The following is a 27,384-nucleotide window of genomic DNA, read 5'->3' as shown; positions in this document are numbered from 1 at the left end:
TCGAAAATCTTAGCGAGTGGTGATTTACAAACATGATCGTATCGTATCTGTTTTTTACGGTGATGCGCTATTCGTTTTTTTTAAACTTGCACTCAAAATCATACAAACACTTAAATGAACAACCGATTTCATTAACCATTTCTATCCGGATTTTTCTGTTATGATTTTTTTAAGAAACTCGGCATCAAACAAATGCTTTACAGGTCGGACATTGCATTATAATGAAAATTATAGACATGTGCCACAAGTCCTGTTCACTTATAGTGGTGATTAAATTGAATTCCAAGTATGAGGTTTTTGTTATTCATTTATCTAAAAAGAAATCGGAGTCTTATGTTTTACCAAGTCTTCCGGTAGACAATTTTATCAGAATGTCCTCAGCATCTACATTAATTTATTCTCATATTGAGGTCGGGTTGTAGTGATGACACGAGTGCACTGCTCACTGCGTAGACGATTATCAAAAAAGTTCATGGGATTCGTGATCGTGCTGCTTATAAACCATGAGTCCGGGATTCGCTTTGAAAATTCACTAGTGACGCCCCCTGATGTGGCGTGAAATTGGTCTGCGGTAAACAGGTTGTGGATTGGGGTGCGATGGTCAAGAGACCTAAACATTGCACCATATGACCTACGTAACTTAGTGTCTTGTCCAAACGATGCCTGTTGATCCACTAGGCTCAGTAATGATGTGGAAAATCATTGATTTAAAAAAAAAAAACATGTAAAAAGAGCACTGATTCTTTATTTTTATTTTAGGTTGTAGGTTTTCATTTTAGCCTGTGGATTTTTTACCCACAGGCTAAAATTAGCCTGTGGTAGAAAAAGTTAATTTCGACCCCTTACCTGATGAGTATATTGACTTTGGATTTCATCCTTTGTCAATATACATAATGTATTCTTGTCAGGTCGATAAAAATATGTATTGATCTCATCAAATGCAATATTTTGATATTGCCTTGTCAAGTTGAACATGAATTGTAACCTTTCTTGTTCTGTAAACATGTTGAACACAGGGAATTATCACATGTATGTAGGGCAGACACAATTCTGTGTTTTATAAGAGATATTTATTTCTCTTTGTTGTGGATAAAAGAATTGATGCTTTATTTAAAGAATAAATTGTTGCAATCTTGATGGCATTCTGTCAAGTTCAGTTTTTAGAAGAATTTGTGTCCATTACATTCACATGTTCAAAATGTTGATGTACATAAAGAGAAAATGATAGACATGCTGACAGCTGGGGTTGGGAGTCTCTAACTCTGCACTCTGCTGTTCTAGGCGCTTACTGAATTGGATTTTGCATATAGATGTCTAGAGAAAAGTCTGACCCAAATTACTGACGAGGTATGCCCCAGAAATTATCATACAGGGCCTGATTGCAGTCTCTTTTGAACACCTTCAGAAGTAGCTTTTGTATCGTCCTGTACTCCAGGAATCTGGAAATTTAACCAGTGGGAGGCTGGTGCATGACAGGCTTCTGTGGAATTTTATCAATAAGTTCATAATTAGATTTCTAACTTGGGTTGGTTTCTTGCATATTTCACTGCTAATTGACTGTATGTGTAAACATTACGTACCATAATTTGATAACCATATGTATGGTTAAATCACATGTATTCACAACTTACCTCAAAATTGATGCTGAATTACCACAGAATTAATGCTGAATTATAATGAGTAATGCACTAACAGTGACCAAAGTTTACAAAACAATTGATATTGTTTGAAGTGTACATGTGTATATTAAGCATCCTATTCACAATATCAATAACCAGCACTTATTTATTAAGATTTTGTTATAAAACATGTATGGTAAAAATAGTGATTGATTATATTAAAAGCATGTGTAATGTTGGACAATATTGGATTTGACCATTCAGCATGTACTACATGTGGCATTAAATTGTGGAGGTGGTTATTTTGGTTAAATACACTGTACCTCTAGCTGCTTAATCCCACTCTGCTTTAATTGATTCCCGAATCTCCTTTGTGTTGTTCAGAGATTGGTCAAGTGGTCAATTGATATATGAAGTTAATCCAACAAAATCTAAATGTTTTCAGATGAAAGCCAAAGTTTTGTCCTTAGAGGGTCAGTTGAAAATTTCAGAGGATAAATGTTCACAGCTTCAAGATCAAGTGAATAAGGTGAAGGGAGATAAAATGATATACTGTCAAAAAAAATTTAATTAAGAAAATTTACCTTATTAAAGATATCTAGCTTGTTCTGTACAATTATAAAGCATCAGTCATTTTATATTCACAACCCAATCTTCTTAGTTCTAAATGCACAATAATTATATATATATGTTTTGTTTTGGGTTGTGTTTTTTTTTGGATGGAAAAGGGTTTTATAGATTTTTTTATTTTTAATATGGTTGCATGTCTTATTGATTTTTGACTGGGAATGATGTATGGTAGAATCAATGATAATTAATCCATGACAATTATTTTAAAACTTTTTTTTGCCATTCTTACCATTTTTAATTGTTTTTTGCTGGCAGGCTGAACAGAGAATCTCAACTCTACAGAGTTCTAAACAACAATCAAACACAGCTGACCCCGGCACGGTTTGTGTTTTATAATCATTAAGGAGAGGCCGAAATTATCCCCCAAAAAATAGGACCCCTAATGCATATAGAATTTTGTGTGAAAATTAATTTGAAATATATGTACTGTGAAAGCAGACACTTCTAAACTTTATATTCTGACCCTAATTTCATTCCTAATTGTCCTTTTACCATGTCTGTGTTTAATCTGGTACAAAATTTGTCCTTAAAAGCATGAGGGATTAAACTACTCTAACTGTACTTCAAAACATTGTTTTAATGACACCTTTTCCTTGTCTTTCAGGAATCAGAGAACCTGCAAGGTCAATTAGATTCTGAGAGGAAGAAGAGTAAGGACCTAGCCTCTCAGATTGTGAGATTGAATGGAATCATCAAAACTGGGCAGGACGCCATTCATCAGGAGCAGGAACTAGTCACAAAGTTAAAACAACAGCTGGAGGAGAGGGAGAAGGTAAACAGGAGGGAACAGCACAGGGCCTGGGCAGCTGTTGTTGTGTTTGATAATTGGATCTGGGGGGGGGGGGGGGGGGGGGGGGGGGCAATGGCATTCGTGTTGTGCCAACACATCTAGTTTCATAGATATCTTCTTTAGGCCTTTTATTTTTATTGAGTTGGTTTATGGATCCGCCACATTGATTTTTTGGGATGTTGGGGGGGGGAAAATAAAATGGTTTTTCACTCCTTTTTATATTCCCAACGCTTGTATTTTTTTCTTTTCACCAAAAAAGAAAAAAATAGATTATGCTGGACTGGATACTTGGACAGATGCCTCCGCCGAAATCTCGAGACAGTCCATAATAGATTCTATATATTCATGTGTCATGTGTGGAATATCCATACATGCAAACTTTTAAAAATCCCCATGGGGGATTTTGCACGTGACGACCTTTTTTCAAAGCTCAAAATTCACAACATTTTACCATGAAAATAAATATTTGTCTTTTCAAATAAAATATCAATCTAGTCATTGTACATGTATCATATATTAACACAACAACAAGTGTGTTTGACCATTAACTCTAACAAAACTATAAAAAAAAAAAAAAACACTGAAAGATATACATAAATATTTTATTAGAATCATATATTCAGCAAAAAATCCTCTCCAACAACAAGTCACATACATATTATCAAATAATACTTAAAGTTGCATCCTTTTACACCATATACACTAACACATTGGCTGGTCTATATATCAAAATTTAAATTAAAGCAAATGCATTTAGGTACGACTACAAAGGCGATCTTGCTTGTCTGTAAACATGGGCTTGCAGAGTCTGGTGGAACAATCTGCATTGCAACCAGAAAAGGAGTGATATGCCCTGCTATGAAGTTTGCGAACAAAACCTTTGCACCCATGACATCTGAAATAATTACCAGGAAAAAAACTTATCAAAATATACGTTTTTACTTGTAAATTAAGGCTACTTGCTAATATAAAATTTGCATTTTCAACTTCTTCAAATCGGGAGAATCCCGCACAAATCGGGAAAGTTGGCATGTATGAATATCAGTCAACTTCAGCCGGTGCTAACAATTATTCTGCGCCTTTGTAACAATGCTTTTTGCTTCCAATAATCTGTTCATGAAACTAACTTCTGATTAGCATTAGTTATGCATTGCATATAGTTTTGATATGTAAATCCCAAAATAAAAACAAACACTTGTTTTCAGATGGCATCCATGACGTACGTTGGGTTGCACTAATCACCTAAAAAAGTATAACCCTACCTGACCTTACCAATTACCATGCATACATTTTGCCGAGGATTCACTTTTAAATTTTTATTTATGAATTTTAAAGATATATTCTTCATAATTATGTGTAATTCTTCATATATTGAAGGAGGTTGAAAACAAATTTAACATGAATTTATTCATTCATTGTATGAAAATCTGTTGACTTACCAACAATGAATTGATCTGACCTATATAAAATTCAGAATTTTTTGATAAATGTTGATAGGGTTCATGAATTTATTTATAACTTTATTTGACCTCATAAATAAGACTTTAAAACTTAAAAGTAAACTTTTAGACAAAATATATGCTTGGTAAGGTCAGTCAGGATTTTAGTACTTCAGGTGATTAGCGCGTCCCTATAAACGTCATGGATGCCATCTTTTGAATGGAAAAACGATGTGGTTCTTTTATTTTGGGATTTACATAACTAAACGGTAAACAATGGACATTTGATAATGATAGAAAGTTAATTTAATAAACAAATAACATTTTTGAAGGTAACAGCATTGTTGCCAAGGTGCACAATAGTCACTATATACCACTGTCTGAAGTTGACTGTGAAAAGAATATTAAAGTTGATAATAAAACATTGACCTCAAATCAAGTTCATTTTTATTACTTAACATTTTGTCATTTGAACTATTGAGTTTCTCAATAAAATGTGTTTAAATAAAAATCTAAACAAGAGTACACGTGTCTTCATGTGTGACATAAACAACAAACATGATAAAATGTTTAAAATAAAAATCATAATGGAGTTGTCCGTTTTATATGTCCATGTTAAAGTGAACTTAATGTTCTGTTACTTTTCAGAGCCCTGGGACCAACACGAATTCTGCTGCATCAGAGGTTTGTATGACTAATTAAGTGGTGCACCAATACATTATTAGAAATTTGTTTTGATGTAGTATTACTAATCCTTAAATTTCAATTTTAACATCAATGGCAATTAGATTTTCATCAAATTTTCCAAACAGAAAACTATCATCTCTGCATTAATACTGATGTATTTGAACTAACTTAGCTGTTGTGTGATACGATTGGTGGCTTGAAATCCCCGGTTTTATTTTGTCAGTAATTCCTGTGGTATAGAAAGGGTCCATGGGACCAGGGAACCCTATTTTTCCTTTTGTTTTTAATTCTGTGACTTTTACACTTCCTCATAGCTAAAGGACAAACTAGCTGAAAAAGAAAAACAATTAGAAAAAGAAATCACCCTAAACAAACAGTTATCACAAAGACTGGTAAGTCGGTTCTTTTCTACCAAGGATTTTATGTGTAGATCTTCATACAGCAAGCGAGTCATTATGCACTCTCATGTTTGAAATGTGGGCGTTTTCACACTATATATATGCAGATGAATTAGCTTTCTGTTTCAATACTAAGTGTTACTGATTTTCAGTTATCAGAATTAATTGTTTATCTGTCACGTTTTATGTTCAGACACAAGATTCATCCTAGCAGCTGTCTAAAGGTGATTGTTAGTTGTGTGTAGTTAATACTGTTTATATTTTCTTTTAACTTTTTCTGCGCTTTTGGTTCACTTAATGTTAACGTTATTTGCCTGACTCTAGTTTCACTATGTTCGTTGTATACACTCTGTACATGTATATGTAGTTCTTTGTATTTGCCTTCTAATAACACCAAGTATTGTATGGTGTTTAACAGTCCTCATCTGGTGAGAAAAGTGGACACCATTTAACTTTTTAAAAAATCTTGTTTCTTAATCAGATAGGACTGTTCTTATAATATATATAGCTGTACCTATCTGTTTGATTGTCAAGGTCTTGTAAGTTATAATAGTTGCATGAAGTACACGTAACTGGTATTGTGAAATTGTTGGTTGTTTATTCGTATCACCCTGATGACTTATAACCACAATTGTTGCATGATATTTTTTACATATGTAACCCACTAATGAGATCCATTCTAGACCAAATTTTTTACCCTTGAGTGCAATAACTCAAACTGAAAAAGATGTTTGTTTAGTGAGAAAATTATTTCGTCAAATTTGATGACATAGTAACCCGAGTTTGAATGACATAAAAAGGACTCTGGTGAATTGTTGGTACATGTACTATGTAATATTGTTATAGAAGACATGTAGGTTATGTGTATAATAATTGTTTCTTCGTTCTCGTTATGCAACAGGCACAGTTAGGTATCATGGTAAGTTATTTGTTTCATGGAGGGAAACTATTACACAATACTGGTGTTTTTGTCCGAGTCACACCCTAGTCAGTAGCTCGTTTATTTATAGCCTGTCCTTATTCACCTTTGTATGTCGTTCTGTGATTTTTTATTTTGCATGGAGAATTGGAACTTGTCCAATTATGTACACACTCCTCATTACTTTCCAATATTTTATGCATGACCATACCAGAAGTTTATCACACCGACTAATCATTGGACTTCACGAGAAAGGATGACTACATAGGACGGTTATTCAGAATGATCATGGTCGTTTTGGAATGTGGGTGATGTTAATTTTGACATCCCTGTATGATGCTAATACGGTGAAATGAGAAACATTGACCCGCCCCACAACTGGACCCGCCTTGATTGATTGCCCTGCACAGATCAGAAACATGAACCAGGTCTTGATTGCCCTGCACAAATCAGATAACATGAACCAGGTCTTGATTGATTGCCTTGCACAGATCAGATAACATGAACCAGGTCTTGGGTCCTCATTTCGCACTACTGGCCTCATTCAGAGCTCATGATGAGTGTTGAAAAATTGGAAAAATTTCATAATCGATAATCAGTCATAATCAGAAGAACTGTATCGATCAATGATTGATATAATCGGTATTTACATGTTGTTAATAAATGTTTATTATACCCCCCGCAACAAGTTGTGTGTGTGTGGGGGGGGGGGGGGGGGGGGGGGGGGGGTATACTGGAATCGGGTTGTCCGTCTGTCTGTCCGTCCGTCAGTCTGGAGACGCAATGGTTTCCAGACTCTAAAGCATTATCCTTTCCACCTACCGTCACCATATCATACATATGGACTACCCATGGGATGAAGATGTTCCCTATCGATTTTGAGGTCAAAGGTCAAGCGCACTGGACATCAAAGTAGCAATATGGTTTCCGGGCTCTAAAGCGTTATCCTTTCCACCTACAGTCACCATATCATACATATGGACTACCCATGGGATGAAGATGTTCCCTATTGATTTTGGGGTCAAAAGGTCAAAGGTCAAGTGCACTGGACATCGAAGTAGCAATATGGTTTCCGGGCTCTAAAGCGTTATCCTTTCCACCTACAGTCACCATATCATACATATGGACTACCCATGGGATGAAGATGTTCCCTATTGATTTTGGGGTCAAAAGGTCAAGCGCACTGGACATCGAAGTAGCAATATGGTTTCCGGGCTCTAAAGCATTATCCTTTCCACCTACAGTCACCATATCATACATATGGACTACCCATGGGATGAAGATGTTCCCTATCGATTTTGGGGTCAAAAGGTCAAAGGTCACGCACACTGGACATCGAAGTAGCAATATGGTTTCCGGGCTCTAAAGCGTTATCCTTTCCACCTACAGTCACCATATCATACATATGGACTACCCATGGGATGAAGATGTTGCCTATTGATTTTGGGGTCAAAAGGTCAAGTACACTGGACATCGAAGTAGCAATATGGTTTCCGGGCTCTAAAGCGTTATCCTTTCCACCTACAGTCACCATATCATACATATGGACTACCCATGGGATGAAGATGTTCCCTATTGATTTTGGGGTCAAAAGGTCAAAGGTCATGTGCACTGGACATCGAAGTAGCAATATGGTTCGGTTTGTCATGCCATTTGTTTTTTACACTCAGAAAAGAGGTAGTTTATACCTATTACCAACACCCTTTGGGAGATTGGGGTAAGCGGGGGGTATTCTTAGTGAGCATTGCTCACAGTACCTCTTGTTATTTTTGGGGTTATTTCTATATAGTTTTATGGATATGTGCAGCATACACACTAACTGGTGTCACTGAATTCCCACTTTTCAAAGTGGAGCTAGTCCACTCCGACTCTCCCCCGCACACGTCTCAATATAAAAGCGGGATTAACAGTCAGATGAATCTCGGATTAGATATTAATTAGTGTACAGGCGACAATCAATTATGAAAAATAGAATCGATAATTGGAATCAAAGAGCCAAAAACAATCGACAATCAATTGTAGGTGACTATCATTTCACCACTACTCATGATTCTTTCATTGTATCAGTATGTTGCTCAAAGCAAGTTTGTCATTGGCTCTAGTAATTGTAATTTGTAATTTTGGAATAGGTCAATAGTTGTTTCCCTTTGTTGAACTCATCCATGATCATAAGCACACAAAAACAAATGATTTTATGTACATGCGTGGCAGTGGAGTTAAGTGGACACAAATGTTTATTGATTATCATGGCATTCACGTATTGCCCAAACATCAGCTGCAATGTTATTACCTGAACTGGATGGGTAACTGCAGAACTGTTGCTCTCAAAAAAAATTGGGATAGACCAAAGAGTTGCAGATCCAACATGCAGTTTATGTTGCAACTTTTTCTGCAAACAATTAGATGTTAAATCTTTATTTTTCATCATTTTTCAAGCTTTTGATCTTGAAGTGTCTCTAGAACATATTTCCCCTACAATAATTGTGTGAACAAATCTCCATTTGAACTGAAAAATTGCAACTTCAATAAGGATCACTTGGTTACGATGTTGTGTTAGGAAGCTAGTCAATTCAAACCTTGTTAATGATGTCATCTTTAAGACACATTACTGATAATAAAACCATTAGCTCCTCTACACATTAAACATGTTCTTGAGTTGGAAGATTTAGTTTAGAACCTTATGTATGACTATGTAATGTAATAGGTTGGTAGGAGATATGAACTAAAATGATCAATATCTGATGAACTGAAAATGCAGTTTATATTATACACACTTCTTCCAATTTACCACACTCCTCTCTGGATACATCATACGCCACCATGTGTACACCACACTCCTCCCCGTGTACACCACACTCCTCCCCCTGTACACCACACTTTTCCTGTACATCACACTCCTCCCCCATGTACACCACCCTCCTCCCCTGTACATCACACTCCTCCCCCTGTACACCACACTCCTCCCCGTGTACACCACATTCCTCCCCTGTACACACACACCCCCCCCACTGCACACACACACACCCCCCCCCCCCCCCCCCCCGTACTCCACATTCCTCCCCTGTACACCACACTCCTCCCCCTGTACACCACACTCCCCTCTCCTGTACTCCACATTCCTCCCCTGTACACCACACTCCTCCCCCTGTACACCACACTTCTCCCCGTGTACACCACACTCCCCCCTCCTGTACTCCACATTCCTCCCCCTGTACACCACACTCCTCCTCCTGTACACCACACTCCTCCTCCTGTACACCACACTACTCCACTGTACTCAACACTTCTCCCCTGTACACCACACTCCTCCCCCTGTACTCCACACTCCTCCCCCTGTACACCACACTCCTCCTCGTGTACACCACACTCCTTCCCCTGTACACCACACTCCCCCTGTACACCACTTCCTCCCTGGGTACACAGCTGTGTAGCTTATGAAACTAAACTTATTCCTAACAAACCAGAGATCGATGCTAAAGCAGTGTTTGTCTTGTTCTACAGTTCTTTGATGACAATAAAAGTTGAGGTAACAGAACGGAACACATGTGAACTGTTAATACTGGTTTGGAATGGTGTGCATGCTTTAGTACTGCATGAAATGTAAAGCTTTACTAGCTTCATAGGCAGAGTTTGTCATTTCTTTTGAAAAAAAAAAGGTTTCTTGTGAGTAAATACTCTGCATGGTATTATTTCATTTTACCTCGTCTTTTGTTTACAGTTTCCATGTGTGCACATTTAATTTTTTACCTTTTAATTTTGAAAAATTCACGAGATTGCAAGTGAATTTTGGCAAGTTGCATATGCTTTTAAAAGCAGTAAAGATGCTGTAATTTAGCATAATTAAAAACGGTAAATGGAATAGTATGAACCCCTGTATGATGCCTAGATATGAATTGTTTTTTGTATTGTTACAGGCGACATCTCCTAGCGATAACGGTACTTCCGTATGATTCAGCAGTAACCCACAGTATCCTAACAGAAAGCTGCAGGGGAAAAAGAGCCCACATCTTTGTTTTGTGTTTATACAGATTGTTGTCAGCAGTAAAACTTAATATATTAGACCCAAAAAAAATTAACCTTTTAAAGAGACATATGATTAGGATGTCTGGCTTTGGTAATGGGCACAGCCTTATTTCATTTCATTCAGTGCTATCAGTCAGTGCAATAGCCACAGATTACTTCATCGTTCTTGTTGTTTAATGTTTAGGTTGTCTTTCACGTATTTGTTTGGTATTGCACGTCTGAAGGTGCAGAATACCAGCTCTAAAGTCTTGTGATAATCAAATGATGATTTACTCTAAGGATGTACCTTCCACTAGATAATCAGTGTAAAGATTAGTGTGCTTCAGTATTGATGTAACCTTTTCACAGCATGTCTCAGTGTTATAATGGCTTGTTAGAATAGGTTGCCAGATTTTATTATATCACGGTACCAGACCAATATTTGTGTTTGTTTTGTGTAAGTTTTATGACCCATGACAAATGTCATTACAGAGACAAATTGTATTACTGGCCTATCAAGAATTATATGACCATTTAATATGTAATAATTGTACATAAGGGCTTCTTTGAAAAATAAAAGTTTTTGTTTATGGTATATATAAACATATGAATTTTTTTGTTGAATTCATTCAATATTTTCATGTACATATTCTTTAAATTGACTATTTAAGATAAACTTGTGATTTTCACCATCAAATGGTATGTAATTGGTCATTAATGCTATAATCAGTTCTCTCATTTTTGGTCTAGCGGTAGTGGAGTGGGGTGTTAGTGATGGTTGGAATCTAATTCTTAGAAATGATAGTGTATATATCATCTGATTCTGGATTTGTGTCCTTATTTACCCCAGATTTAAGACCCACGCTATTTTCCATCCTTTGGCAAATGTTGTTAAGAATTTTTTAAATATATTGTATAGAGAATTTATTAATATTTGCAGGGGTTTGAAGTGCATAGTTATAACTTCCAGATAATTTCAATAGTTGCTAATTGAGTGTTAAGGAATATTTAGAAGAGTTGGCATAGTTAAGGATGAAAATCTGGGACCAGCTTATTCTGTGGAATCGCATATTTTTTGTGGGGACCAGTTTTCATGGTTTACAGATTTATCTCCCTTTCATGGGAAACGTGAGTTAGGAGATAGGTTATTTTTATTTCACCACTGTTAGCTACATGTAATTTGCTGGTGCTGTAAATTTGATCACAGAAATTGAGACGTGTACTGCAAGGAATAGTATTGATTCCACTGTTATGTTGAATCATGAACGATAATGTTGGACTTATGATGAGATAGACTGAGCACTGTTGCCATATATAGCAATATTTTTATGGTGTGAATGGCCACAATACATTGTATAAGTTGTATGTGTTTCATTATATTTTATAAGATGTGCATCTGAGTATTCATAGTTAGTCATGGGCTATTATTTATCTCATATGAATTAGTTTGCATCCATACTTATTATATATATCCATAGATCACGGAGATTCATCCTAGTCATATTTGTTTAATTGTATCCTTATTTGTCACAAGAAGATGCCAGAGTCACTGTCACAGTTGAACAGTTCTAGGGACATTTTACATGAGTTTGCTGCATGTTGTGACAGGAATAGAGATGACTTAGGTGTGCTAGGGTGACTGTGTTTATTAATGATTGTGTCACACTTGACTGATTATGACACAGGGTATTGTCAGTAGATATATAAACAGCAATATGTACCCAATCTGTCAATAAATTTATAGCCAGCTGAGGATATGTTTTTTGTGTTATTGCATTGTTGAGAAGGGGAAGAAATGAGACAATCGATGTGGTGTACAGGGGGAGGAGTGTGGAGGAACACCCTGATTAATCCATCTGACCATTTGTTGTGCAGAGTTGCCAGCATGTTAATTCACTTAGCACAATTTGTTGTGCAGAGTTGCCAGCATGTTAGCACAATTTGTTGTGCAGAGTTGCAAGCACTTCAATCCAAGTAGCACTATTCTTTGTGCAGAGTTGCAAGCACCTTAATCTACCTGACAATTTGTTTTGCAATGTTGCAAGCACACCTAGCACAATCTGATGTACAGGGTTGCAAGCAATTATCTAATTGATACAATAAGATGCAAAATAGTAGATGAGTACCTAGCACCGTTCGGTTTACAAAATTGAATTCAGTCTGTACTTGACACATGTGCAGAATTGCAAGTGATTAATCTACTGGAGATAATTTGATGCAGAGTGTTGAAAGCAACGATACAAAAGCTGATGATTTTGAAATAAGTGAACAAGTTTCGTGGTCCAAAAGTAAAAATGGTGTAACTGATAAGTTGTGATAAAATTCGTTTCTGTTTTCCTGTGCACTTAAAAAGTTCCACGGTAAAACACGGGCTTGACCTGGGAGTGGTTACAAGATTTGTTGATCTAAAGACGCACAATATATACAAAATAAAGCATTATAGGATGTCTACTCGGATAACTGGGGCCCTAGCTTTTCACAATGGAACAAAGATCAGGGACGTGGTTCGTGTCTTTCCTGGGGCCTGGATCTAGCTAATGAACACCCTTGATTGTATGGAACGCCAAATTATTAAAGGGGCATGGACACGATTTGAACTTTTAAAAATCCAAATTTTATATTTCTTATTTTTAATCTTTACAATGCTTAATGGATATTTCTGATGGGCAGCAGAAATTTGAATGTTAATTGTTGAGTTACAAATGAGATACAGCACTCGCAATTCTTTGTTATGTGAACAAGGCTCGTGTCATGTCTTGTAAATTAAAAAAAAATCTGCTTTAAACCAAATTTTTCCTAGTACATTTAACTATATAAACACTGTCTGTATAATCACAATGAAATGTAGAATTATATTACATTCCCGCATTATAATCGTAAAGAAATATATAATTATATTACATTCCCGCAAGTATAATCATAAAGAAATATAGAATTATATTACATTCCCGCATGTATATAATCACAATAAAATATAGAATTATAGTTTGATTTGTATTCGATAATCTTTATACTTAGATGCGATATATCTCGAATATAAATAACAAGACGATCGAATATAAATAACAAAATTAGGCCTATTGAATACAAATCAAGATTTATCGCATATCAATCAAAATTTAGAATAAATATCAAAATTTATCATATATGAATACCAGGTTATCGAATATAAATCAAGATTTATTGAATATACATGTAAATAACAAGATTTATCGCATATCAAGATTTTCGCACATACATAAATATCAAAGTTTATCGAATATAGCCTACATCAAAAATTTTCTCATATATATAATTTATATCAAGGTTATCAAGTATAAATCAAGATTTTTGCATATGAATAACAAGATTATAAAATATAAATCAGTCTGGATTTTCGCATATTTAAAATCAAGATCTGTATAATTTTGCAATGTTTTACACGCGGTAGGAAATTTATTTCTGTAAAAATCTATAATCACAATGAAATATTTAATCATAAAACATTCATGTATGTATAGCCAAATTATACCTACACGCGCATACATAAACTTAGAACTAATGATGCAATTAAATTACCAGACATTAATTGCTTTACATGCATTTATTTATTTTTTTTAAACTTACATAGAGCAATATTGATTATTTCTAAGATTTTTCCAGCTTGATATGATCTTCATCTGACATAGTATTATAAAATGAGCAGAGGATATATATATATATATATATATATATATATATATATATAGATCTATTCATTGAATCAGCGAATGACTGAAAATATTTTGCATCTTCTATACTATTCATGCCATTGTCATCATCTCAATGGGCGAAGGTAGTCCACTTAATTGCTCTATTTCCGTGCCTGCAACATTTTTCGAAATTAAATTTCGGGGGGGGGGGGGGGGGGGGGGGTTAAATATGGTTGATTTGCGCTGTACCACCAAGACAACCAATCACTTGACCCGCACTCGTCACGTGATTTACCCCGTTTGACAGAAGAACACGTGCGTGCCACTATATGAGGTAAGTGTAAGTGATATCCATGAATGTATGTACTTATTTTTAATGCTGCAGTCTATAAAATTATGCCCATGTCATGTTAGTGATTGCTACAAGGCATACGTATTGACCCAATTTCCGCTGTACATAGCGGACTGCAGAATAAGCCCCTAGTGGGGTCCTTTAATTGAACATAACTGTGATCTCTATCAAAATCAGGGGCACTGGGTCTGCCTGTCGACTCCCAGTATTTATCAGATAAATTATGGCTCACACCTGTAAATTACAGTTTGCAAACCATAGTTAACGATGATTTCTTTCAGCAAAAATAAGAGTATTAAACTTTGTTTTACAAGGTGATGTGACCAATTAACCCCCTTTAGCAGACAAGGGACACAACTTGCGCGAAGTGTTGATACATGTATATGATATATGTTTACTTGATGCACTATTCTTAGGAATATGTTTTCAGTGCAAGAACGAACGATATTTCAGGGTATTGGGCTTTGGTCCCTTAAGTCCCACAAAATTAAGGGCTGTTGAGGGTTACTCTCAACCTTCCACTGATAATACTTCACTTGATACTTTGTTAAACCATTTTAGTTTTTCATACTGAACAAAAGCACCTAGCATGATGCAATGCAGTGACTAAACCTTGGCTCAGCTAAGCTATTGAATCAAACATATACCTATTGCAGTTAGTTCCATGGGTAGTAGATTTAGACTAAGTATATGTTGAACACACTCCGAACAAAAGACTTGCCTATACGAAATCACTTGGTACACCTTAGTCCAAGCTTTGTGGTTGGGTAACTCTACCATGGTATGTATGATTATTAAACCATTAATTATCAATGATTGTATGCTATCAATCAAGGAAGGGTGTCATGATTCATGGTATCAATCAAGGAAGGGTGTCATGATTCCTGAATTCATTCATTGTTTCACTTGACCAAAATTGGTATGAAACATTGAACATGTAAAAGATTGGGTGGCTTGGACGACAAACAGAAACAGGAGATCTGTTAGAGCACCCAAAAAATTACTCTTACTCTCTCTCTCTCTCTGTGTTATGCCCCATCACTAACACTTCCCGAAAATAGTATAAGATTTGCATGTGCGCACCATCTTGTGTTCCGGCATCTGTCACAAAGCGACACATCCAGCAATCTAACTCATCACTTAAAACAAATGTAAAAGACACTGGCAGTTTAGAATAACTCTGTATAGCATATCTGATTTGTTTCTGTTGGTCATCCAACTGTTTTCAAGATCATTTTCAGAAATGCCATCTAGAAAACGCATGGAAGGCTTTTCTATCATGCCCGAAAATTTCCACAAGAATTCTTATATTAAATCCATTTGAAAAGACATGGCAGACACTCTTGAAAAATAGATGAAGATATTTTGAATGTGTAGAAAAAACCCAACAATTCTTAAAAACAAGCCACTGGACACCCTCACCTGGCTGTTGATTACAGATTCCTTGAAGGCACAAGTTATCAACCCCAGCCTATACGCAATTGTAACAATCAAGACAAATGCCAATGATCTTGATTAAAGAAAAAAATATATGTAAGGGTTAGAACCCATTAAACAGAGACCACAAAGAGTTTTAATTTCTCATGTGAAACTTGGACTAAGTATATGTTGTTAAACTTTTCTCTACCACTCGATTTGGTCCCACACTTCACTCAACACCAAAATCTTTGGCACTCGAGAAAAGTTTACCAACATATACTTGGCTTAGTTTGGTCATATTAAGGTGGAATGATACTCCTGGTGATTTCCTCATAATATATTTATAGAAACATCTGTAATAACCCCATATAGAAATATCTGTAATAACCCCAGATCACAAGTATTTGTCATTCACTTTTCACAATTTTTTTCCATTTTTTAAAAGAAAATTGAATTTCATCATACTCCGAACTCCTTCGTTTGTTTTTTGAGATATTTCTGTTTACGATGTCTGAATTAAAATGCAACAAAACGATGTTTTTAATAATCATATTTTTATGCCCCCTTTAAAGAAGAGGGGCATATTGCTTTGAACCTGTCGGTTGGTAACATATAACATAACATAACTATATTTTATTTTCCAATTAAGGGCCCTCAAGGGGCAGCATGAAAATACTTACAAATAATGTACATATACATATACAAGTAAAGAAAGAAGTGATTACATAACACATAGTTATATACAAATACAGTGTCATATATTGTTCAAAATAAATTTTCCAGTTATATTTAGAATAGATGGCTCTTCAGAACATAGTATGTAAATGAATTTTTGTTCATCATTGAGTTTAGTAAAAAATGTAACTGTTTTTTCTATTGCACCACAAAAACATTTTCTTTCATCAACAAACTTTTTACATTTAATCCAAAAATGAATCTCATCACCTAATGAACTGGAGTTGCATTTGTTACATATTCGTTCATTCCTAGTAATACCAGAATATCTACCAACTTCAATCATTAATTTATGAGCTGATATCCGTAACTTACAAATAGATCTTCTAATATCAAAATTTTTAATTTTATAAAATAGTTCTCAAAATGTCGGGCGGTTGGTAAGACCACATGTTGTCCGCTCAATATCTTGAGAACCATTAACTTGATTATAATGATATTTCATATGTCGGTTGGTTATAAGTAGAAGAGGACCCCTATTGTTTTTCAAATCAAAGGTCAAGGGTCAATTTACTAGACATAGAAGTATAATGTCTGCTCAATATCTTGAGAACACTTTGCTTGACAGACATCAAACTTGGTACACTGGTACATCCTAAGAAGTAGATGACCCCTATTCATTTTGAGGTCACATAGTCAAAGGTCAAGGGTCAAACTGGTAGGGCTGGGTATCGTTTGGAAAATTTCGATACGATACGTATTGCAATACAGAGAGATGATATGCGATACGTATTGACGATACAATTTATGTACATTTACACTTAATTTTGAGGATTAAAATGATTAAATAATAACAAAAATAAAACTTCACCTATCCTTTTTGTTTCATTTGCATATAGTGTTAGCTTGAATTAATCTATCACAAAAGACAATTGTGCATGGAATTATTATCTATTTGCTTTTATCAATATTGTTAACATATTTTTCTCTTCATGAAAACAAGGGCATATTCACACTCTCTGGCTTTAAACAAACCCTAATTGCTGATACAATATCTCCCGCTCTAAGTCTAAGGCAGCAGAGGAAATTATTTTCAGGATGAATATTCACAAATGAATTATAACTTTATTTATTTGTTCATATATTTCTTCATACAAAAATTGCGACTGCAGATCACTTTCAACTCTGATCACTACATACATCAATTCATTAATCGATAGATTTCTCGCCATTTTTCTGACAGTAAACTTTATGATGTCATCGCAAATGTGTTGTTAAATTACTTGTACCACCAGAGCTTACGACCTCTGTTCCACAAACGCTACACTTTGGTTTTTTCAAGCTACAAATATGTAATATTTGAAAACTAAGACCACGGTATCGTCACCACGAGCACACTTTCGACACATGTTTGCGTTGTATGCAGTCATGGAGCAAATGATATTTAGACAGTTCGTTCGTAGATTTTCAATTTATTTGTTAACTCGTTCATGAAATCTCGCTGTAAGATACGTTAAAACCACTCTTAATATACCAAACGATACGGGACTCGCTGTATCGGTTATCGTATCGCTCAAAAATATCGATGTATATCGATAATTGACATATTGATCCAGCCCTACAAACTGGACATAGGAATATACTGACCACACAATGTCTAGAGAACCCTTTGCTTGACAGACATCAAACTTGGTACAGTAATACATCTTCAGAAGAAGATGACCCCTATTGATTTTGAGGCCACACAGTCAAAGGTCAAGGGTCAAACTGGACATAGGAATATATTGTCCGTTCAATATCTTGAAAACCCTGTGCTTGACAGAAATCAAACTTGGTACACTGGTACATCTTCAGGAGAAGATGACCCCCATTGATTTTGAGGTCACATGTTTAAAGGTCAAGGGTCAAACTGGACATTGGAATATACTGTCCATTCAATATCTTAAGAACCCTTTGCTTGACAGACATCAAACTTGATACACTGGTATATCTTCAGGAGAAGATGACCCCTATTGATTTTGAGGTCAAAGGTCAAGGGTCAAACTGGACATAGGAATATACTGTCCATTCAATATCTTGAGAACCATTTGCTTGACAGACATCAAACTTGGTACGCTGGTATATCTTCAGGAGAAGATGTCCCCTATTGATTTTGAGGTCACATGGTCAAAGGTCAAGGGTCAAACTGGATGTTGGAATATACTGTTCGTTCAATATCTTGAGAACCCTTTGTTTGACAGACATCAAACTTGTTGTACTGGTACATCTTCAGGAGAAGATGACCCCTTTTGATTTTAAGGTCACACAGTCAAAGGTCAATGGTTGAACTAAACATAGTAGTATATTGTCTCCTATATTTTGAGAATTAGTTGTTGATAGACACCAAACTTGGTACACTGGTACAGCATAAAGAGTTGATGACCCCTATTGATTTTTAGGTCACTTGGTCAATCCACTCTTGACATAGGAAGATATTGTCTGCTCAATATTTTGAAATTCAGAATTGATAATACTTCTATCAATTAAATGATGTGTGTGTACTGTATAACCCTTTTCAATTTTGCTCCATGGGGGGCATATGTGTTTTACAAACATCTCTTGTTTTGAGGTCACATGGTCAAAGGTCAAGGGTCAAACTGGACAAAGGAATATACTGTCCATTCAATATCTTGAGAACCCTTTGCATGACAGACATCAAACTTGGTACATCTTCAGGAGAAGATGACCCCTCTTGATTTTGAGGTCACATGGTCAAAGGTTAAACTTGACATAGTAATATATTGTCTCCTATATTTTAAAAATTATTTGTTTCATTGACACCAAACTTGGTACACTGGTACAGCATAAGGAGTAGATGACCCCTAATGAATTTTAGATCACATAGTCAATCCACTCCTGATATAGGAAGATATTGTTGTGTATAACCCTTTTCAATTTTGCACCATGGGGGCATATGTGTTTTACAAAGATATCTTGTTTCAATTATTTCTGAAGAAAGTTTTTTTTTTATATGAAAAGTTTAAATTGAAAAAAAAAAAAATTCTATACTGCCATACATGTATATAAAAAACTTCATAAAGAATGTTGGTTTAGAAATTCAGGAAGGAAGAGTTTACCATGTAATGTTTAATTAAAATCATGACCCCAAGGGGTAGGGTGGGGCCACAATAGGGGATCAAAGTTATACATGCAAACATGTAGGGGAAATTTTTAAAAGTCTAAGAACCACTAGGCCATAAGAGTGGAGATTTACGTGAAAGCTACCTGGTGTAAAGTAGATTCAAGTTTGTTTAGATCATGGCCCCCGGGGGTAGGATGTGGCCACAATAGGGGATCAAAGTTTTAAATACAAATATACATTTGTATAGGGAAAATCTTCTAAAAAACCATTGGGCCAAAGAAGTTTACATTTACATAAAAGCTTCTTGACATAGTGCAGTTCAAGTTTGTTAACATCATGGTCCCTTGGGTAAGGATGGGGTCACAATAGGGGATCAAAATTTTACATACAAATATAAAGGCAAAATCTTTTTCTCAAGAACCACTGGGTCAGAAAAGTTAAATTTAAAGGAAAGCTTCCTGACGTTGGAGCCACAATAAGAATCAAAGTTTTATAGGTTAAATTATTAAATATCAGCCAAGGTGACCGATGTGGCCCATGGGCCTCTTGTTTAAAAAGAAGTTTGTTTATAGCATAAAAGCTGCATTTAGTGTCATTAACTGGAGATGACCAGTTACAATAAAAATATGTATCTTGCATTTCCTGTAGATATCGCGAAACATTAATACTCTGTTTTGTGTAATAATTAACATATTGTATTGATTACCTCTATGCCACAATGCACTAATGATGGAATGCTGCTCTCCTGATGATTAGTAGACTTAAGTATATCACAGTTATCTATATCGAGTGAAAAAAATCTCTAGAGTTGGCTCAATTCATTCTAATCATGGTTCATCATTGTAATGTGATCAGTAGATGTCCTGTAAATTTCTTTTCATGAGAAATTTAAAGCTGTATGGTCCGAATTACAATATTTTTTCCATCTCGTAACAACGCTATTAAATCATCGCACATATGTAGTTATGAGGCTGTATGACATATACATTATTTCACCTGTTTCACCCAAATTATTTGATTTTATTAAATCGATGTTTACAAATAACCGCGTCACTCTGCCATTTCAAGTGATAGTCACATGACCAGTTCAAACTTTCAGTTCAGCGGTGGTCTTATCTGTGTAAAGCTGTCTATTTTGTTACAACAGTACCGTGCCATAAGTTTAATAGAAATGAAAATATCAAATACCTCTTAGTAATTCGTTGTTTTACGCTCTTTCAGCCTTAAGGACATGTGGGACGATGTGGCCAAAAATAATTCGTCAATGAATATTTTTTCTTTTTTTCATGAAGCACCATCAGGATGTCCTTTACAATGTGTATAAATTTCATGGCCACTTTCTAGGTATACAAGGGAGATAATAAGCTTTGAATTATCCCCTTTTCGAAAATTGTGAATTTTACAAGATCATTCCGATTTTCATTTCAAAAAAATAATTTGATGGTATTTTTACATATATCTTTTACAATAATCTTTAAAATATATGCAAAACATAAAATAAATAATAATAACATGCTTAAACATAACCATGTAACAAGAAATTGGGAAAAATGAAAGATTTGGGGTGGAAATTAGTACTCAAAAACAGAGTAGTCCAGATACTAAATGAAGTACTGCTCAAAAACCTGTCAATGAATTTTTTTGCAAACACTGCAATTAAAAGATATTCATATACCTAACTTCCTGTAGAAATATTAAGGGATGAAGCTAATCTTGATTTTGAGGTAGGCGTCCTTGAAGTTATTCACTGATATGTTCACTTAGGGTTAGGGTTGGCGGAATATGTTTTTGATAACTTTCAAGCTTATACTCTTTTCATCTACAACTACTGTTAAAAGTAATGGGGGAGGGAACAGTCTCAATTTATTTGCACTACAATTTAAAAAAAAATGTTCACTGTCAAAGACAGAGGGAGGGGGGAGGCAGCCTAATTCTTTGTGCCTGTTTTGAAATAAATTGTTAGAAACTACATTTGTTTTGAATCTATTGAAATATTTAGAATTTTCATGATCATGGAACAAAAATTGAGTTAATGAAGCAAATTAAAATTTTAATCTTTTTTAAATAAACATGTATATATTATACATGACTTTGCACAAAACCTCTAGCTCTACAATTCGACTTCCTTCAAACCACGGGGTTAGATCTAGTTAACGTCAATATAAGCTACTAAATCGTTTACAAGATCAACAGTACTTCCGCGGCCAAGGTAGCTAGTGTCGCTTGACTCGATCGTCTCCATCCTATTTTTCAAGGAATTTATGTGTTGCACACGTTGTGACTTTGCACTTTTTTTCTTTTTCACATGTCTGCTTCTCGCATACTTTCCGACGTGTATCATATTTATTACATTAGTTACCATTTTTGCAGCAGTGTTTCGTAAAGTTAGTAAAAATAATTTGTAATATAAAATAGTTTGAGAGATAAAGCGTATTTAGATTTATATCAAAATGCTTGGGAAATTGAACATTCCTAGCATGGACGTTAATATTTGACCAAAAGTATCAATCTTCGGCATATGGGGTGGGGGTGGGGTATTTTTCGCAAACAATGATCGATTATAAAAGCACCAGAATAGTTGGTACGTTTTCCAATCAAGATTCGGTGAAATGTGTATCCAGTTCTATTTTCACACTACTATAGCTAAATACCAACAAACGATCATCATCTTACACTTATGCACCGAGTCATTGTTTACGTACGATTGACTTTCCTTTGGTAAATGCCTAAATTCAAATTGCATGTACATGTAGGAGTGATTTCGGTGACTTATAGGCTATACTATCAAAATTACTGTGGTGCATACTGTATATATAATATATACAATGTGTATGAAAAGGGAGAATTATAATCAATTTGAAATAGAAATAAAAAATTATCATTTGACAAGAATTCAATCAACAGATTTACACATGACACTTGACAGTGGTAGCAAATTACGACAAAGTATGATGACATTTTCCCCATGGTACAACATCGTGACGAACTTTTTTATTGTGACGTCATATAGTGTGTCGGTAGAGCATTATGATTTTTCCCGGGAAGCTCTAACTACGCTGCGTCCAGTTCTAATTTTATAATAAATTTGCAATCATCACGTGATCATCGTCCCGCATATCCTTAAAACTAGACGAGTTAATACATCATGTTGGGATTCCCCTGACGCGCATGGGTCTATTTATAGATGTCTATTATGGGATGATTTATATATGTACCACACTTGTGTACTTTCTAAATAATATTCTCAGTTTTCTTTTACATGCAGATGTTTTCAAGCATGTAATTAAGGGAAAGTTAATAACTTTATAAAGTAATTGATCTGCTTTAAAGTAATAATGCACAAAAATAATACATGAACATCGGGTCATACAGCTTTAAAGGAATGAATTTTTCCGAATGAATCCTAAATTTCTTTAGTTTTATTTTGAAATTTTTCTTGGTTTTGCTGCTTTCAGATGAAATCATGCAACCCTTGAAAGAGGATATTGAATGGATGAGGGGCAAGCAGGAAAGTTTGGCTTTCTGGCAGAGAAGACAGCGTTTCCTGATTGTCCATTGGAACAAGTTCCCCCTTAAGGACCTCACTAACCTGTCATACTGCTACAGCAGTGTGATGGTGTACAGCTGTCGTTATCCCCAGGTTATGATGGATAAACTGTACGAGCTGGCCCTGGAAGTCGCAGACAACTTTCACAAGGAAGAGGAGAGCAAGGCACTGTCGCTGGAGATCCGGCAGAAGTGGAACGAGGCCATGACAGAACCAGAAACCCTGGGGAGAATCAAGCTTCAAGAGAGAGAAGAGGAGACGGGAGAATCTGCAGACGATGAAGGAGATGCAGTGGATGGAACAGGTTGTACTGTAGACTACGGACAGTCAAACAAGGAGAAAGTACCAAACAACTATTATGAAAATGAGAAGTCCTTGTTAAAAATCCCATTGATGGATCAACACTCACAGAAGTTACTCCCGGAGAATCTCTCGAAGGTTCAATATTCATCCAATCAAATACTTCCTCTCGCACGCAGTGGGCTACTACAAAAGGTGCTGCATAACCAACTAAAGAGCCCACCAATATGTGGACCAAACATCCCACTAACATGTAGAGATACAGTTAATACCAGTAATCAACTCCCAAAAGAGGAATCTTCTGTACCCAGAGAACAGGAATGTTGTAAGCCCTGTTCAAAGCATGACGTACCTACCAGTCATCTGCAGTTGAGTTTACTACAGCAACAAAAATCTTTTCTTCAGAAATCTTCACCAAAGTTTCAACAAAGTCTTGATGTTAAAGAGAAACATCACAACAGAAAATCCAATGACCTACTAGGAACAGGAAGTACACATTTATCAGAAGTTAAGCGATCTTCTGGAGTGGAGGAGAAACGTCATCAGATGCACAGTGATCTTAATAAACAGTTATACAGTGCAAAAAGTCACAAAGACATGCGAAGCAAAAAGAATGAACTAGTGCCATTTAAAAGCTCCCATCCTCCACCTAGTAAATCTCGTGCTGTTGAACAGAAAATGCAAGAAGTGCAGTGTGAAGGAGAGCCCAGAAGGAAGAGGGCATCCAGTACAGACAAGAAAGACAATTTACTGACAAGATTTCCAAGCAAGGTTGAACATTTTGAGAAGATTTCTACTACCAAAACCAATGTTGTAAGGAAGAGTAAGCAGGAAGACTTTGGTAGAAAGGATAAATCGGTAAATCATCAAGAACAAACTACTCCTTATGACAAGGCTACATCGAGTGGAAGGAAAAAACATGGGACATGCCATAAATCTGTCAGGAAGTTGTGTAACAGCAGTCATGTGCTTAGTAAAGACGACACGACAACAAACATTAGATCAGAAAGCAGAAGGAAGGATGTCCGAGAATTTTCCACACCAAAGTGTGTTACACTTCACAGTCAAGGTCAAATTGGAGGGGCATTTTACAGAAAAGAGGGAATCAAATCTCATATTCAAGGTCAAACTGGCAATGGATTTTTCAAAACAGTGGGAGCCCAAACCCATGTTCAAGGTCAAAGTAAAGGTGGATTTTCCACAAAAGAGGGGGTCCAAACTCTTACCAGAGGGAATTACCCGAGCTCCAAATCGTTCCATAACGTGGCAGCATCTACAGGTAGTGGTGTTGTTGAGCAGAGGAAAGCGTCTGATTCCAGAGAGAGTAACACAGAAGGACCCCCGAAAAAGACCAGGGTGATTTATCCCTCTCATTCTAGCAAAACTTCCTCTTTATCTACCAGAAACAAGATGGATGTAAAGAATGGAGATCAAATTATTAAACCAGCACCAGGCAGCTTTTCCAAGAGTCATATTCCCAAGCCACAAGAGAATCCTCTGAAACCAAAACAAGCAGAACATGGTTCCAGGTCTCTCCACGGGCCAACTGCATACAAGTCAAACAAGTTTCCTTTAAAAAATTTCTTTCAAGGTCTTTTTCAAAAAGCTAGAAGTTCCTTTGACTGTTAATTGTTTTATTAGGAATGCAGATCTAATTGTTCTGTGGATCTGTGCATGTTGTCAATATGAACATGTAAACACAAGCAGTGTGGTAACAGTTATTTCCTCATGAAGTGCTATATCTTATGGTTGTTATTTCATTGTTTTTAGTCATAGATATGACATTTTGTAAAAAAAATTTGATGATTTTTATCCAGTCTTGATTAACACCATCCCCTTTCTCCTTGCACTCGATTGTAAGGAAAAAGAAGGGAGGTGGTTTTAATCAGACTGATTTGTATCCAATTAGAAAAGTTTGAAGTGCCAACTAGTGCTTACCCTGAAGAGGTATTTTTGTGACAACTTGTTAAGTTGTGTCCTTGTTGATTTACGTTACACGTTAATTTGTTTTACCTGTTAATTTGTGTTAGCTATTTTGTATAAGAGAGTTGTACATTTTATAAAGCACAGACAAGCATACATGTATTTTCAATAAATATTTATAATTGTATATTGATTTCTGTGCAAATCATATCTTGGTTAATTGTCCCCCACTGCAACGCGGAAGGGGACATAGAATAGCTGGTGTCTGTGTGTCCATTCCACTTGACTTAATGGACACAACTCTGACGAAACTGCTCAAATGGTTTTGATTTGACAAATTTTACAAGAGTTTTAGGATATTGTTGAATTTGTCCATGCTACACTACAGGAACACTTTGTCAACATGCAACGTCTCCATGAGTGAAAAATTCTCAAGTGTCCCATAGGTAATATACAATAAATTGTCCCCTCAGAGACCGCTGTACGGATTTTTATTCAAATTTTGCAGGATTATATTCGAAAATTTTATTTCTACAATTCTACAGGAGTTATGGGACTTTTGCGCTTCAACCTTTCTTTGCGACGGCAGGGGACATGGCTATGCATAGCAATCTTGTTCTTTTAGTTTAGGTCATGGCCTCTTGTCTGGGAATTTATTAAAAAGAGAAAAAATGTGGAAACGGAATGAAAATTATCTTTGTTTTATTAAAAATTGTTGATTTGGGTTTAGCTAAAATACACTTGGACCAGTGGGAAGAAGATGATATGTGTACTAAATAAATGAATTGTAGAAATGGTAAAAGTCCAGATGATTTAGGAATAATGGCATTGAATATGAAGAAATGAGAGATCCGCAGTGATCCACGACTCCTATTGAGACGATCTCTTTTAACTCATGACTCAAACAGGTAATAACTTTGATACTTGAGCTCATCGTTTAAACAGAATATGCAACTTCCGAGATATCAGCTCTTCTGTGATGGAGGTACGTTCAGTGTTCTGTTGAACGCTTGGGTGGGTACAAGATGTGTACATATATTATAGACTAGCTATATAATAAAGATAAAAGTAATGAAAGTGTAAATTTTGTTTATATCAGCCGTTAGTATACATTAAACTGACCATATCAAGAATAATATTTGTTTGAATTGGGCCATTAATTCAATTGTGAAATTTTTATTTCTCTTCTGCACGACTGATATTTTAACCAAAGAAAGATGGCGATAATCGATTTTTGTTTGAGCTACTTTATTATCAAATACTTGTAAACTTACCTAATATTGTGTGCCCTGCAGTTTGGGTGGTTGCATGGTGTCTGATAATCGGCCTTAAAGCAATATATGAAGGCAGCGATAAGTATTTGTACCCACCGCGTGTGGACGATAGTATTTGCGTCTTACTGCATAAGAGTTCCACAAGGGGAAAGAACTATTGGGCAACTCGGAAATTGCGTATTGAAACCAATGAATTTGTATCCTGGGGGGTGGAGTTGTAATAAAAGTCGATTGACCACATCTATATACTTAAGCTCTTGTATTTCTTCATGTTAATAAGTAAACCCTGTTGTGGTCAGAATGAACTTAAATTTACAATACATGCAGATCAATTTGACAAATTGTTCCTACGTGGTTCTTTGAAAGATTTTTAAAGAAAAAATTGTTGGGTTGTCTGCCCTTGAGAACTTCAGAAAGTGGCATTGCATATAGTTATGGTATCACCGGTTTACCAATGCCGAGTATAAAATATGACGTCGCCAAAAAAAGTGATGGGTATATAGAAAATAGAAGATTTTCTCCATGTATGATATTTTTTGTATGTTATTTGTTTCGCATCTCTTCGAGGATGTTTCACTGATAATGAGACATTACCAGCTGTAAGTCCAGTGCCACACA

The 27,384-nt window shown here is 35.7% G+C and overlaps 2 protein-coding genes and 1 long non-coding RNA gene across 35 annotated transcripts in view; 2 read left to right on the top strand and 1 right to left on the bottom strand.

Moving 5' to 3' along the window:
* LOC125648945 (ribosome-binding protein 1-like) overlaps positions 1-12,237 on the top strand; it is a 28,431-nt gene extending 16,194 nt beyond the window's left edge. For 4 of the 33 annotated variants that reach the window (XM_056166420.1, XM_048876006.2, XM_048876005.2 and 1 more), the window contains 8 exons: positions 1,282-1,347; positions 2,065-2,148; positions 2,505-2,570; positions 2,854-3,021; positions 5,127-5,162; positions 5,480-5,557; positions 6,465-6,482; positions 10,397-12,237. In XM_056166420.1, the coding sequence (XP_056022395.1) occupies positions 1,282-1,347; positions 2,065-2,148; positions 2,505-2,570; positions 2,854-3,021; positions 5,127-5,162; positions 5,480-5,557; positions 6,465-6,482; positions 10,397-10,432 (552 nt within the window). In that variant the 3' untranslated portion in view covers positions 10,433-12,237. Of the gene's footprint in view, positions 1-1,281; positions 1,348-2,064; positions 2,149-2,504; positions 2,571-2,853; positions 3,022-5,126; positions 5,163-5,479; positions 5,558-5,756; positions 5,788-6,464; positions 6,483-9,983; positions 10,009-10,396 lie in introns of all 33 variants that reach the window. The other 29 variants (XM_056166425.1, XM_056166415.1, XM_056166414.1 and 26 more) reach the window with 19 other exon arrangements.
* On the bottom strand, positions 9,526-9,961 carry LOC130055089 (uncharacterized). Its single transcript, XR_008803317.1, has 2 exons — positions 9,755-9,961; positions 9,526-9,712 (listed from the first exon to the last, which is right to left on the bottom strand). It is a non-coding gene; the product is annotated as an uncharacterized LOC130055089 (long non-coding RNA).
* A 2,168-nt stretch (positions 12,238-14,405) lies between the features above and the next one.
* LOC125652499 (uncharacterized) lies at positions 14,406-25,679 on the top strand. The gene is made up of 2 exons (XM_048881728.2): positions 14,406-14,489; positions 23,178-25,679. The coding sequence occupies exon 2, from the start codon at positions 23,186-23,188 to the stop codon at positions 25,196-25,198; it is 2,013 nt and encodes a 670-aa protein (XP_048737685.2). The 5' UTR covers positions 14,406-14,489; positions 23,178-23,185; the 3' UTR covers positions 25,199-25,679.
* The last annotated feature ends 1,705 nt before the right edge of the window (positions 25,680-27,384 follow it).

The sequence above is a fragment of the Ostrea edulis genome, chromosome 5 (assembly GCF_947568905.1).
Source record: "Ostrea edulis chromosome 5, xbOstEdul1.1, whole genome shotgun sequence".
NCBI lineage: Eukaryota > Metazoa > Mollusca > Bivalvia > Ostreida > Ostreidae > Ostrea > Ostrea edulis.
The sequence above is the reverse complement of the archived record's forward strand: the minus strand, read 5'-3'. Positions and strand labels throughout refer to the sequence as shown.